This window comes from Natator depressus, chromosome 3 (assembly GCF_965152275.1).
Source record: "Natator depressus isolate rNatDep1 chromosome 3, rNatDep2.hap1, whole genome shotgun sequence".
In the NCBI taxonomy this organism is placed as follows: domain Eukaryota; kingdom Metazoa; phylum Chordata; order Testudines; family Cheloniidae; genus Natator; species Natator depressus.
Window position 1 is genome coordinate 197565786 of NC_134236.1, and position 14442 is coordinate 197580227.

The 14442-nt window shown below is 38.8% G+C and overlaps 1 protein-coding gene across 1 annotated transcript in view; it reads left to right on the top strand.

Annotated features, from left to right (window-relative positions):
• Window positions 1-14442, top strand: part of ESF1 (ESF1 nucleolar pre-rRNA processing protein) — a 72189-nt gene that overhangs the window by 24507 nt on the left and 33240 nt on the right. Inside the window, exon 10 of the mRNA XM_074949619.1 lies at window positions 9077-9238. Coding sequence (XP_074805720.1) covers window positions 9077-9238 — 162 coding nt within the window. The remainder of the gene's footprint in view (window positions 1-9076; window positions 9239-14442) is intronic.

A 14442-nucleotide genomic window follows, 5' to 3' on the forward strand; every position in this document is an offset into this window, starting at 1 on the left:
AGCCTCATTGCAGTCACCTTCCTCACTAAAGGAAAAGAGATGTTGTTGTTGTAGGTTACTGTTTGTTCTGATATTTTTAAAAAGGAGCAGGATGTACAGTGTCTTTCAGTTCTTTCAAGAACCTAGCCTTCTAGCTGTACAATTGTGGATGTACTTTCCCTCTTCAAAACCTTTTAGAGAGTATTATCTTGTATTACCAGCTCAACAGAACATTAAGGGGTATTTTTAATATATTTGCCAAGTTAATGAAAAGGAAGTGCTGTGATTATATGTTTTGGGTTTTTGTTACTAGGCACTCCTTTTATTAAGGGAACATTAGTGACATAATGTAGTGATACTGTCTTTCAACCAGTTTTCAGTTCTCTCAACTTTCTTTGGGGTGCAAGGAGAACGCAATATAACTTTAGTAAATCCTCTGGTATCTATTAGTCAACATGTTGTCATTTATAGATTCCTAAATTTCCTAATTTGCTCTCCCTCCATATGAACTTTATGTAACCTTACCACCACTGTCATAAAGTAAATTGGAAGGAATATAAAATGTTGTGAAGCTTTGGTCAGTTTTTTCAAATAGTTTTAAAAACTGATCTGGGACACTTGCAGTGTATTAAAGGAAGCTAATAATCAGAGATGAGTTACAGGAACATACAGGAGATCTTTCCATCTTGTTCCAAGGAATTGTTCCAGTTCTTTTACTCAGAGCCTAGGGAATTCATCTGGCAGCAGCCTCTGCTTGGTAATATCGTGCCAAGAATAATGCCCATTTGGTCCTCATTTTACTTACGAATGAATTGTAAAACACATTGCTACGAGCTGTTTTTAAATACTTTGTCTATAGAAACTTTACTCAGGTTTCTCAGAGCAGTAGGGGAAGGGCAAGTTAGTTATTTAACAAATACTCTAATTTTTCTTAATTCTTGAAAGGTTCCAGGTGTGCAGGGAGAGGTAGTGCATATGGTGGGGTGATGGTGGAAGTGGACCTTCACGGTGAGTGACCCAATACGTTAGAGATTCAAAAAGTTCTGTTACTGGAGGGAGAAAAAAAAAATTGAACTGTCATCACACTTGGCAGTACTCTTTCAAAATGGAAAAGTCTTGCTTCTAATTCTGTTTTTAACAATAAGCTTTTAACAGAAAGAAATACATTGCTATTTCTTTAACATGTTCCTGATGTTTTATTCATTGACTTGTTGGGTGGAATCCTGTCATGTATCTCATATTATTATTGTGGCACTAAGCACAAACAGAAAAAATGAATTTCAGCTGTTTGAGTGGAAATGTAAAAGTGTGATAGGGTGGAAAGAATGTTAGGCACTTTTTTAATTTATATTTTTTAACTTATAAAAGTATTTTATTTATAAATAGTGTTTCTTTTACCCCATCCGAATCTGCTTTTATATGGAATTTTTAAAGTAAAAAATGTCTGCCATGGCTGTTGGCATTGCTGTCATAAAACATTTGTGTAATGTCAAGCATTTCAGTGACCTTGTATGTTCTGGTTCATAGCACAAAATATCTCCATTATTTTGCTCCTGTATCTTTCTTTATTTGAGGTAATATGTTCCAGTCACTAAGCCTTTGTACTGTGAATTAAAATCTAGCGCTTAATTGCTATTTTGGGCAGGAACCACAGTGATCAGTTTGGCTATTTTTAAGGACACTCCAAATTAGGCACACCATTACCTGGAGTTTTCTGAACCCAAAACTATGATAACTAGTCTTTGTTTTCCAGGTGGTTTAAAACATAAATCAGTGGGGACACAGCTCCTCCATCTGATAAGTGATTGATAACCAAAACACCTTGTTTTTATTGAGTCTAAAGCACACATCTGAAATACCCCAAATATAGTTACCCAAAGTCTGAGATGGTATCAGGTGGTCAGCAGCAGGTTTCTGGTGGCCAGCCTTCGTCCTTACTGCTTGGGAGTTGGATGTCAGTCTCTTAACTGGTTGAAATCTGTTTCCCAACTTCTCCAAATTACACACTCTAATTAATCTCTTTTATAGGTTGCTCAAAACAAAGCACATAACTCACAGTAAACTGTGGACTAACAATTTCCTTGGCATCAGCAAATAACTCATAATTCTACTTATCAGCAGAGCGACTCCCAGCAAAAAAACAACTACTCATGGTCACAGACACGCAGGTCCAAGGTCAACTATCGACACTCCCTCTCGTTTTCATGGATCTGTCATTTTATCTATCCTTATTCGCAACGCTACAGCTGTTTTGTCTGCTTAGGCAAAGACCAAACTATTCTTGACTGCGTGGTGGTCTCGCTTTTAGTTAATGTGGCTGAGCATGCAAAATGACTGCAGTTATGTCAACTCTAGTTCTCTCGTAACAATGCAATTTGTGTAGTTAATTTCTTTGTTCTGTTGTTTTATAACACCTCACTAGAGATAAGAAAATATTCTCTCTTCTCCTCTCATCCTACTGCTTAATTCTTTCAAACAAATTAATAGACCAAAACAGACTACTGTAGAAGGGAGTTGTGATGAGCCTAATCCTATATTGTACCAGTCTCTGCATGGGTAGACTTCTGTGGAGAGCCCATTGACTGCAGCAGGGATCTGCATAGGGAGTGGCATATACTGCAGTATTCATGCCTAATATGATGGAGGCAGAAGATCTGTTTTGTGCTCTACCACCAATGACTGATGTGCGCAAATATAGATGATGTTTATCAGTAGCACTGAAGAGTGAATGCAACTTTTTTAATCTACACATTTTAATTTTATTGATAATTATATTTAAAGATATAAAATCCAGACAATTTCCTTTCTATACCTATTTTCAGCTTGAAAATCCTTGTGAATCAATAAACTTTGTCTAGCCCTTTAAATTTGAGGGTAACTTTTTAAATTATATTTTTACTTTTAGAACTACTGAAGTTATAAATATGGTTTTATCATAAATTAAACTACAGTACACCCAACTTCTTATAAATGGCCAGTTGCAAAAGAAAATCTAGACACATTTGTATGCATTTACACTTGTTAGGTACAACTGGACAATGATATACAACAAAATTGGATTAATGTGTAATTTAACAATGTATATTTCTGAACTGTATTAAACAGGAGGTTATTTAGGTTGGCTCCCTACCCCCATATCCACTAGGGTTGCCCTAGCAGCTCCCAGGTGTACACAGTACGGTGTACTGTTGTTCCTGCTACTTTGATGGTAGTAATGAGGGCTCACCTCTTTAGAATGTTCATGTTCAGTTATTTTGGCATGCTGCCAACATCTTCCAGAGGAAAAGCAAGTGATGGGAATTAATGACTTTAACAGTTTATAAATACATGGGACGAAGGAATGGCACTTTTCTAACCTGAGTTTCCCTGTGAAATTGAAGAGGCTTGCTGCAAACAATAAAGGCATTAGAGCTTTGCAACAAAAAAAAAAAGTTTGCAGGAATCTTTATAATGAAAAGTGTTAACCTAAATATAAGGTTCACTACTAACACCTATGATAAGTTCAGACAAAAATCTATAGACTAAACTACTAGGCATTTATTAGCTTTTAATCTAAATTCAGTACAAGACAAGGTGGAGCCAGTCCTTAAAAATGTTTTTCACTATTCCGTTGTAAGGAGGAATGTGAGCACTTGTATTTAGGAGTTTGTATTTTGGTGGTTTACAAACCCTTCTTAACCCTTCTTTTTTGTAAACGTATACCATGTATTTGGGCCTGAACCTTTTCTGGTAAGGCTTGCCTTAGTTCCTTGCATCTAATAATCTAAAATTGGTTCTCTTGTTCCCTCCAGAAGCTAATCATAATGCTACCTATTATGTTACTGTGCAATTAATATACTTTTTTCTTTCTGAATTAAAGATATTTTAAATTACAAACAGGATCCATGAACCAAGGAGGCTTACTTTTGGGACATAGGTGTCCATCTCTTGTTGTTCAAAATGGTCACTGAGTTCAGGAGAAATTTCATTTCAGTAGAGTTTCATGCAGAACAATGACAAGAAGACCTTTTATGTGTTATTTTTAGGACTCTACCAATTTCATGGCCATGAAAAACGCATCACGGACCATGAAATAAGCCCTTCCCTGTGAAATCCGATGTCCCCTTGTTCCTAGGAGTGCCTCAGCAAAGGGGGCTCCTAGCTCTGGCTGGGTAGGGGAGGGACAGGACTTGTCCATCTCCTAAACAGCTGCTCTGGGCAAAGACTGGGGGAGACCAGACCCACCTCTGGGTGCCTCCCTCTGCTACAGGGAGCTCTCTGGGACTCGGCAGCAGCCCCAGAGGTTCCTGCAGCTGGAAGAGACTTGTGGAGTTGTCTGATCTTCCCTGTGCTGCTGGGAGTGCCCCAGCAAAGGGAGCTCCTAGCTCCAGCTGGGGAGGGACAAGACTACACCCCAGAACTGTACTAACTTGCACTGGTCAGAAGCCTGACTGGTGTAAGATCATTTCTTAGTTCACCACTCTGACAAAAGGGTAATGGACGTGCAATAGCTCTTGTTAACCTGAGCTGAGATTCCCATAGCACTTCAACCAAAACCACACTGTTTTAGATAAAATATAAAACAGATTTATTAACTACAGACAGACAGATTTTAAATGATTATAAATAGCAGGCATAGAGATCTGAGTTCGGGGTGCCTAAGAAATAAAAATAAATGCACAGTTTAAATTCTAACTTTAACAGACTAAGCAAGATTTGAATCAGTTTCTAACACTAACAGATGTTATAGACAGCTTACAGTTCCTCAATACACAGACTGGACCCCTTCCAGCATTGGACCAATCTCTCTGGTTCCAAGTCTTTGCCTTCCAGACAGTCTTCCAGCTGTTGAGATGGTGTGGGCAGGGAGGGAGAGAGGCCAGCTGCTAGAAATATCCTTGCCGTGTTATGGGTTAGGCTGCCTCCATAGTGTACCTGCCTTCCCTGAGAAGTCTCTGGATTAGTGGATTCTTTTCTTGATGGGCCATTAACACCTCTCTGGCCCTCCTTTGTTGCAGCTGAAAGGCTGGCTGTGGGCCTCTCCCAACATGTTTCAGTAACACAAAAAGCAATACTCGTAACTTCACATGCAGTGGTAGTACATCCAATTCAGCAGGATATTAGTGTTCAATAGATCAAGACTTTAAAATGATACCTCAAAAGGCATACTTTGTACAAAACATATCATGTGACAATCATGATGACAGTGTTTGAATATGGAGGATCCAGGGTGCTACTTTGAGGTAGTGTGTGTCACAGGGGAGTGTGTGTGTGTGTGTGTTGTCAGCATGTTGTCTCTTTAAGCAGAGCATTCACCAGCCTGAACGCTTCTTCAGCCAGTAGCAATCACTCCTGAGCCAGAGGCCAGTGCACAGGCAGATGTCTTCCTGTCCACCCACTGCAGCTCAGTGGAGAGCAGGTACACTGGCGGGGGAAGGGGGACACTCCAACATCAGCCTACACCACACCCCCAGCTCTGTGCAGGACAGCAGAGCAGAAGGCTCCAGATCCACAGCAGCTTGTCTCTAAGTGGGGCTGCGCTAGCTCACCCATGGAGCCCATCCTGCCTGCCCGCTGCTGGGGTCCTAGTGCAGGGGGAGAGCAAGATTCCACATTAATGTTTTGATTCTGTGATTCTATCTGCATTCTCGGTAAGGCAGATTTCATAGGGGCGTAATTTAAATTATTTCACTTTCGACACCAATCTAGTACCTGTGGGGAATGGGAAGTGAGGTCTAGTGCAGTGATGGCAAACATTTTATGCATTGCATGCCAAGAAATTGCAAACATAGTATTTTCAACACATGACATCCCAGAGGGGAAGAGATAGCGGTCATGGGATTCCTGCTGTTGCATTTTGACAGTCAGCTATTCATTAAAGGCTTGTGTTTTCTTTACAGTGTTGTGTATGTTCTACCTATATAATTTGATAGTCAATTTCTGATATTAGAGTTGGCAGTTAATTGTTGAAGATAGTTAACACAAGTTCGTTGAACTGAATGGTCATCAGCAAAGCTACAGCTAGTCTTTCATAGAAAAAAAAGAATATGGCAGTGTTTTCCAAGCTCACAAAAACTGTTTTCAGGAGTTTTTCTTCAGTCCTTCCATGGTCAGTGTTTGTCAGCTGAGAATTGAAGTCAACAAACTTTGTTTTTCAGATAGCATTCTCCTGGAATGCAGTGAGCTGCCTCTCAATCTAGCCACTCAGGATCTGTGTAGTAGAGTTCCTAACAGTTTGTGTGGCGGTTTGAATTTTAACTTATTTTCTATCTGTCAGAACTTAAACCATCCTGCATAAGTTTCCAGTGTTTTCTCAATTGTATCTGATTGGTAAATTTCTATGATGTTGCCGATGATATCCACGAAAGTTGCTGAATTTTCCAGATGTTTTCTCAACAAAGGGAAGTATTTTAGCTTTCCGTCATCCAAGTCTTGAATGTTTCCAGCTTCTTTTAATAAGTTTTGGTGTCAAACGTGATGTTTGCTGTCGCTCTGAATCTTGAAGTTTTATATTTGGCTTGTGGGCATGTTGAGTGAGGCCAGCAAAAAGCATCAAGTCACTCTGCTATTGCCAGTTCAGGATAATCTTGTCCCTTTTGATCTAAGAATAAACTGACTTCTTCCAAAATTTCCATGATTCCAAGAATATGGCCTTAATTTAATCATCTGACACTGCTATAAATCAGCAATCCTGCATGTTGAGACTCTCTACATCTAAATGTTTAACTTGCTAAGTTAAGAGCTCTTAAAATGATAGAATTCACAACTTGAACCGCTGCTCTGGAAATATCTTTCTTTGTGACATTCCTGCCTATATCAATAGATGAATCAATTCCACACAGTGGCCAATCGTACAAAAGAATTTAAGTTGGTACTGTCATCTAAACAAAATCAGAATATATCTACAGTTTTTAGCAATTTTAGCAATTTTCAGTTGCTTGCTTACTTTTCATTCATATGTTCGAACTTTGTCTTTAATTGTCTGTCTTTCTGTGCAAGGCATTCTTTATTTCACTTTTTGTCTAAAATCTTTGAACAAACTATTGGCACAAAAAAACAGTATCCTTAATCAAAATCAGAAAGTGGTTTATCATGCTGTGCAGTACAGCATGACCCTTGAAAACTACCAGCAAGACCATTTGAACTATGAACAGACTTCGCACACGCATTCACCTGATTCTGGCCTCCCAGCAGCTTTTGTCAAATGTTCTTTTTGTTCTTCTCTAAGCTAATGAAGAGTCTTACAGAGTTTTTTGAAAGTGATGTTGAACACTGAATGTTTTAGGAACTCTGCACCCTGAGCAAAGAAAACTTAATTTTTGCTATTTGAAAGTGGAAAATCATTTCCATTACCATGACCATTTAATTTTGCCGCCTTAGGTAACGTACTTTGAAAAAATCAACAAAATCAAAACCGTATCCAAACCAATGTCAAAATCTGAATTCTAAAAGTCTGCCTTCATCAGCTGAACCAAGTAGTGGAAGAGGACTGACTCATGAATGGTTCTCACAGAAATAGGCCTAGTGCTAAAAATCAGTAACTAATGCCATGTAAAATTTAAAGGCCATCTCTTTGACCATGAGGACACTTTCTTTCAGCGGAGTAGAGCTGTCCATTCTCCATGCCCCCAAGAAAGAATTTCCCTTTCCCCTGAAGTCAGGACTCCAGGCATGCGCGCACACAAATTTTTCTTGCTCCCTAAGGAGACACTCCTCTCCTGGCCCCTTTCCAGACCCATTAGCAGGGTCCCCAGAGATCAGTTTCCAGCTGCTGCTAGACAAAGTGGACAACAGCAGCCAAGTTAAGGGTCTGCTTTGTCTGCAGTCCTCCCAACCAGGGAACAACACTTCTTGGTGTGAACAGTAGAAGAGTAGAGCAACAGCATCAGTTTCACGATCTCTAGCCTTAAAGTAAAGAGCAGCTGCATCACTGTACTCAGTGTGTGAACCCTTCCTCTTGAACAGCAGGCAACAGTGATCCTGATCTGCATATATGGACAGTGCTACCCATCAGATTTGTCTCTGCAGGGAAGTGCAGCTTGAAGTAACTGCAGCATTTTAAAAAAGTTGTGGATGTCTAATATCTCACATAGGGTTTTACAAAAATCATAAATCGAATTGTAACTCTTTTGGTACACTCTGTGTGCAAAATAATCCCCCACTGTACTATTACAGTACTTATGCCCATTCAGCAATCACAACTAACACTTCCTGCACAATACATTTCAGCATTCAGATGGCTGGAGTCTGCAAACTGAGATAGGGAAAAGCCTGCTGCTAAAAATCAGTAGCCAATGCCTGGCTAAGTAATAATGAGTACTACAGAGTACCAAAATGTGTGGCATGGAGGAGTGTGACAAGGGAAGTGTGACAAATCACACAGTACCGCATTTGACCTGCTGTATGTTGCATATAGGGAAAGGCTTACTTCAAACCTATGAAGGGAAGTAAAGTTCTAGAACTAATATATATATATATATAAATTAGTTTCCTCCTCTTGCATATTTATTTGCATATGCACATGCCAGGAAAAATAGGTACGTTGCTTTTGGCTCCTTCACCTGTCAGTGTCTTGCAGTCAGTGATGTAGTGAATTGAGCAAAGACCTATACGTTACGAACTCCTGACTTCCAGTTCTGGCTCCCCTCTATAGAGGCATGTCATTTTAAAATTGAGGCGACAAACCAAAGTTTAAGAAAGTAGGAATTAGTATTTATCTGCCTCACAGGAATATTGTGGTGATTGTTTAGTTAGTATTTATACTGCATTTTACATTTTCAAAGTGCTTTACCAATACTAAGTATTGATTTTTAGTTAGTAATATGCTGTGATGGTTTCAGAAACTAGTGACCTACAGTAGGGGTGAAGAACTCTGCACCCTATCATTAGTTCCTTCTGCTATCCAGTTTTCCCGTATCCTCTCCATTTTCTTATTTGATCTTTTAAAGCGAGGAATTGATTCATGGTGATGAGATGGATTGTCCCCACTGTTCTACCAGAAATCGTTTGCTTATCTTAGTTGTGTTGCCTTCAAATATTCATTCATAATATCCTCAGATTTTCCACAATAGTGTTTGCTTTAGTGTTTGTCTGGTTTTTTTTTTCTTTCTTTTTTAAGGTGGTGATGTAGCCCATGAAACAGAAGATGACAAACCCAAGAAAAGCCAGAAGGATGATGAAGAGCAAATTGCCAGATACAGAGAACTCTTGCAGAGTATCCAAGAAAAAGAGAAGAAACGGGAAGAAAATGATATGGAAATGGAGATTAAATGGGTTCCAGGTAAATTTATCTGGCACTTCAGCTGTTTCTTTTTTCTTTTCTCGCTTGGAAAAAATTGCAGTATTTTTACTGGCCAGCTTATTGAGGTGTAGCAATCGAAACTATGAACAGTGTTTTCTTAGCATTAAAAATCCAGATGGGTTATAGTGGGGGAAAATGGAAGTAAACAATGATTGAGCACAATTCCTCAGCTGTAGTGTTTGTCTAGTTTGTGCCTCTTGCCAGTTTTTCTTAGGTGTTTGCTGTTTCATTCTTGTAGATTTTTCTCAAATAGTTTCTGTTATGATTCTAAGACATACTTTTCCACACATTTGAAAGTGAAAAATATGGTAAGACTAAAAAAATCTTGTTTGTCTCTAATAATTAATCAATCAGTGCTGGTTTCATAACTTGAAACTGGCTGAATGGTGAAAGAAATGCTCAGCTACAGTTCAGTTGGCCTGTTCAGACTGTTTCACCAAAATTGTGCATGTGTTTAGGTTTTTTTAGATTGCTCTAGTTGGGGTTCATTTTCTGTACCCAGTTATTCTATATTTGTTTACCTACTTAAAATTAATTAATGTATTAAAAACAAATCCAGGAACACATGTTGGTGGGAGAATAAGGCCCACCAATAAGCTTTTTGTAATACTACAAAATATTAAATGCTTTCAGTCATGCAGTGAATTTAAATTGGCACACTAGTGTAAACAATTGAGTTTCTGTAGACATCTGTGTACTTGTTAATCTGCCTATGGGCTAATCCATTTCTGCATAGCACTACTTCTTTGAAGTAGGAATTTCTGAAAAATGTTTTACTCGAACAGTGTAGCTGGCTTTTAAAATAAATGGTATATCTTTCAAAAAATTTATTTCTGCCAGTGTCCTTGGATCAGAGACAACAATTTTTGAATTTAATGGCATTTATCTGAAGGCGGATTCAGATAGTTTTGGAGGTGAGGGAGTTGTGCCATTTTTTCTGGAGGGATTTGCTCCAATAATTGCTATTGGAATCTTTATAAATTAGGGCGAAGTACTTGCCTTGAAGTGTGATATTGACAAAAATATCTGGAAATGCACTTTTATATATAAAGTTACTGACGTTAATGATACTATGAAAGAGGCATGTGACTGTACATGAAAACTGATCTGTATTACCTAAAATGTTGAAGGCTAACAAGTCATAAAGTGGAAAGAAGTTAATTCCTGCATGACTGAACCAGGGAAACGAGTTCTCATATGACTATTATATAACTAGAAGAAACCACACTTCAGTCTTAAAATACTGCCCCAAACATGTTGAGTAGAACTCTTTTTATGTTTCTTAGAGCAGTAATTAGGGGAAGTGATCATCTATCTCGAGGTGTCTTTAGATGCCATACCTTCCTAGAGGCAGCATTCTTTCTTGTCACTAGGTTAGAAAGCCGTTTGGAGAACAAGGTTCTTCAAGGTGGCACTTGCAGATTGTAGCACATGGAAAACTCTTTTAAGTCTATCGGGGTGGCCAAACTGTGGCACACAAAGCCACATGCAGCTCTTTTACCATTAAAGTGCATCTCAGAGAGGCCCCAGCCCCCCACCATTCTTCACCTATCAGACTTGGGGGTGGGGAGCTCAGGACCTCTGCCTTGCAGCGGTGTGGTAGGGTAGAGGCTTCTGCGCAGTGGGGTGTTGTGGTAGGGGCTTCTGTGCAGTGGGGAGGGGGGCAGTCTTGGGGCTTCTGCTCTGCAGAGTGCATCTGCAAGGTCTCAGGGCTTCAGCAGGAGCGGCGCTTCAGCCCCGAGCCCTGTCAAGCGCCTTCTGCAGGGCTGAAGCCCCAAGCCCCCGGCAGATGTGCCCTGGCTCTTGAGCTTCTGAAGATGGTTGTATGCGACTCGGAGGGCCAGTAAGTTTGGCCACTCTTGGTCTATATCTAGTCTTAGAAAGAAATGACAAAATAAACTATACGCTGACTTACTAGGTCTGTTCATGCATATTTGGGAAACACATTAGCCATATTCAACATCAAGAAAAATTTGAAATGTTGGGGTCTATATGACACCATGCCATAACATGTTGCTGTATAATTTATAGCAAATTATTTTAGAAATGTTTTAAATTGTACTTTTTTGTCTCTCCACCTGTAAAGCCAAGTGGCTGTTTCCATGAGTACAACTATGCAGGATTTGGAAGGGTAGTGGAAATTATAACTTAGAGTAATATAAAAGTTGTGAAATCCCCATCATTGAAGGTTTTTAAGATCAGGTTGGAGAAATACTTGTCTGGATTTACTTGGTCTAGCCTTACTGCAGGGGGCTGGACTTGACCTTTTAAGGCTCCTTTCAGTTCTACATGTGTGATTCTAAGTAATATACATTTTAGAGACCTCAACATTATTTAAAATGGCTTTTCTAGAAAGCATAATGTAATTTAAAGGTCTTGTATCTTATGTCCCATAAAAAAGCTTTATTGGAAAAGGTAGGCTCCTAGTTTTCAAATTGTGTCAAAACAACAATTTTTAGCCAATCTGGATAGTAAAATATTAAACCTTAAAAGTTAGTGGTCTAGGATAGAATATAACTATTTATGGCCTGCATCTCAAACCAATGTAATTTTGAGGGTGGTAAGAAATATTTTGACAGTTGGTAGTTTTAAGGAGAAAACGAAAGCTTTAAAAAGCCAGTCAGAGGTTCGGAATGTAGGAAGTAGTCCTAGTACAGGTGAGGCTATCAACAGTGCTTGATAAATGAATTTTATAATGTGGTTCAACTAAATTAAGATTTCTGTTTCAGTGCGGAAAGAAAAAACCCTACAGTAATGTTGCAAACTGACTGAGTGTACTATGAACCTGCCTTTAATCCCCCTTAAAAGTAACCTGGCTTTTCTATCATCATGTAAATCTCTTAAAATTATACTTTCCACCCTAATCTGAGCAGTAGAGAGACACAAATTAAGGCAGAAATCGTGAATTTATGGAAGATAAGGAAATTCAAGGTTTCCTTAAGCAACTAGAAGGGTAATACAGGGATTTCAGGAACCTGAAATGGAGGAGACAGCAGAATGATCTTGTAAAACACTGAGATTTCTGGGACCACAGGAGGATGGGTGTTGAAAGAAGCCTGAACCTCAAATGAAACTTTAAGTGGGAAAGGAGCAATAGCTTAAAGGGAGTTTGTAATATGAGAAGCTATTAAAAAAGGCATTGTCGGTTTCTTAGACTTCTTGTTAGTGACTTTCCAGATCAGATTATTTTCTCATTTTGCAAGTAAAAGGCAATGTTACTATAAATCAGCGCTGCAAAACTCAACCTGACATTTAAAAACCAAGTTGTTTTCTGCATCATCACCAGTGCTAGACTTTGCAGGCCCGTTTCTGTTCTGCTTACACTTGTGCAGTCCCATTGAATATAAATGAAGATAGGACCTGACTCGCTAATAGTAAGTTAATTAATTGACAACGTGTGAGTCAGAGTAGAATCCATCTCCCTCTTCCATAGTTGTATTCGTATATAGGAGTACAAGCAGAAATAATAAATAGCAAAATTTATTTTTGTAACTCAGATTCAGATGTGAGTCTGAATACACTCTGGAATCACTTCTGCTTCATAAATGCAATCTCTATTGTATTGCTTTTTAGCCCATAATCTGAATTCATTGCCTGAGAAAAGTTTCTGACAGATAAAATAATAAATGCACAAGTAAAGATCTTCTTTTGAAAGCATAAGTTGGTAACTACAGAAAATGTCCATGAATTTTCCTTGTTTCATATAATTTCAATTCTCCCTATATTTAACTTTAAAAATGTGCATCCCTACCTATAGTTAATTGAGATGAAGGGCTTAATGGCACATCTGAATCATCATGTTATAATTCCACTACCCACAGAGTGTCAGTATGTACATACATGTAGTTGTTTCATCATGAGTGGCTTTTAATTCATTGGGGCATCAAGCATCCAAATGAGCTGAACATTTTTATGCATCAGTAACTATTATATCATTTTCAAAAGGATTTTATGTTGTTACGACCTTCAAACCCAGGAGTGTTAGAAACCACAATGGAAACTGCTTGTTGCTGTTATGAATGTGTTCTCTTTGTAGAATATAGACAAGGCATTAGTTTTTCAGTAGCTAAAGCTACCCATTTTTTAATTGTATTTTTGAAAAATCTCTATGCATACACATAGAATCCTAAACAGGTAACTGAGCTGCAGTACGCAGGTTGTAATATTAGACTGCAGTTCCATGCAGAACGTTATCTTGTAAATAACACGTGAGTTATTTCTGGTAACTACAAAAATTCAATTAAATTAATACAGTGACTTTATAACTATGAATTTTGAGTTATGCCTTCGCTGGAGCACTAGTGAAAGCTATTCTTAGGGTGAAAAAGAGTACCTATAGGGATAGAGGAATTAATGAGACTGACACCAAAGGGGAGAGCTCTCTAGTTACTTTGAGGCGAAGAGGCTGAAGCTGTCTGTGGAAAATTGGTAGGACAGGAAGAGTAAGAAGGATCCTTTGCAAGGCACAGTTACAGGGCTTTGAACCATGTATTATATAAGATTAACCTTCTTTCTGGCCTTTCTTGATCTGTATTATGGTAGTCTTTAATTAGATATCCCCATACTGTCCGTCTTGCCTCATTCAGTGCACAAGATGAATGGTGCTCAGTGAATAGGTGGATATGCAGTATTTTGTTTGATCCTCATTCGGTGTGTGCCCACAAGCCCTATTTAACACACACCATCTAAACCCTGCACTAAATAAAATAGTGAGCTCCTCATGGGCTTTTCTGTTGTCCTGTCACAAGAATAGGAGTGCTTTGCAAGCATTGAATTTATCTTCATGACATCACTGTGAGGCAAAGTGGTATTATCCTGAAGTTTAAAACCAAAATTATGTTGGCTGATTTTGGGAGCCCAATTTGAGATGCCTAGGACCTGACTAGGTACTTAGTTTCGATAGCCCTTTATGTTCAACACCTAGGTCCTGTAGACTTCAGTTGCAGTTGTGAGCACTCAGCACTTGTGCAAATCTGACTCCAGGTGTCTAAAATTGGGCACCCAGAAAATGAGGAACACAGTTAGTGGTTAGCTGCAACAGTATTGGTTTACATGACTTGCTTGGCACTACAAGGATAGAATCCAGTTCTCCAAGGGGCATTCAGCTGCTTTAACCATATGGCCATCTTTTTTTCTTCCTGCAGTCCTTTGCTTCATTCACTGCACATCTTTCAACTTCTGCA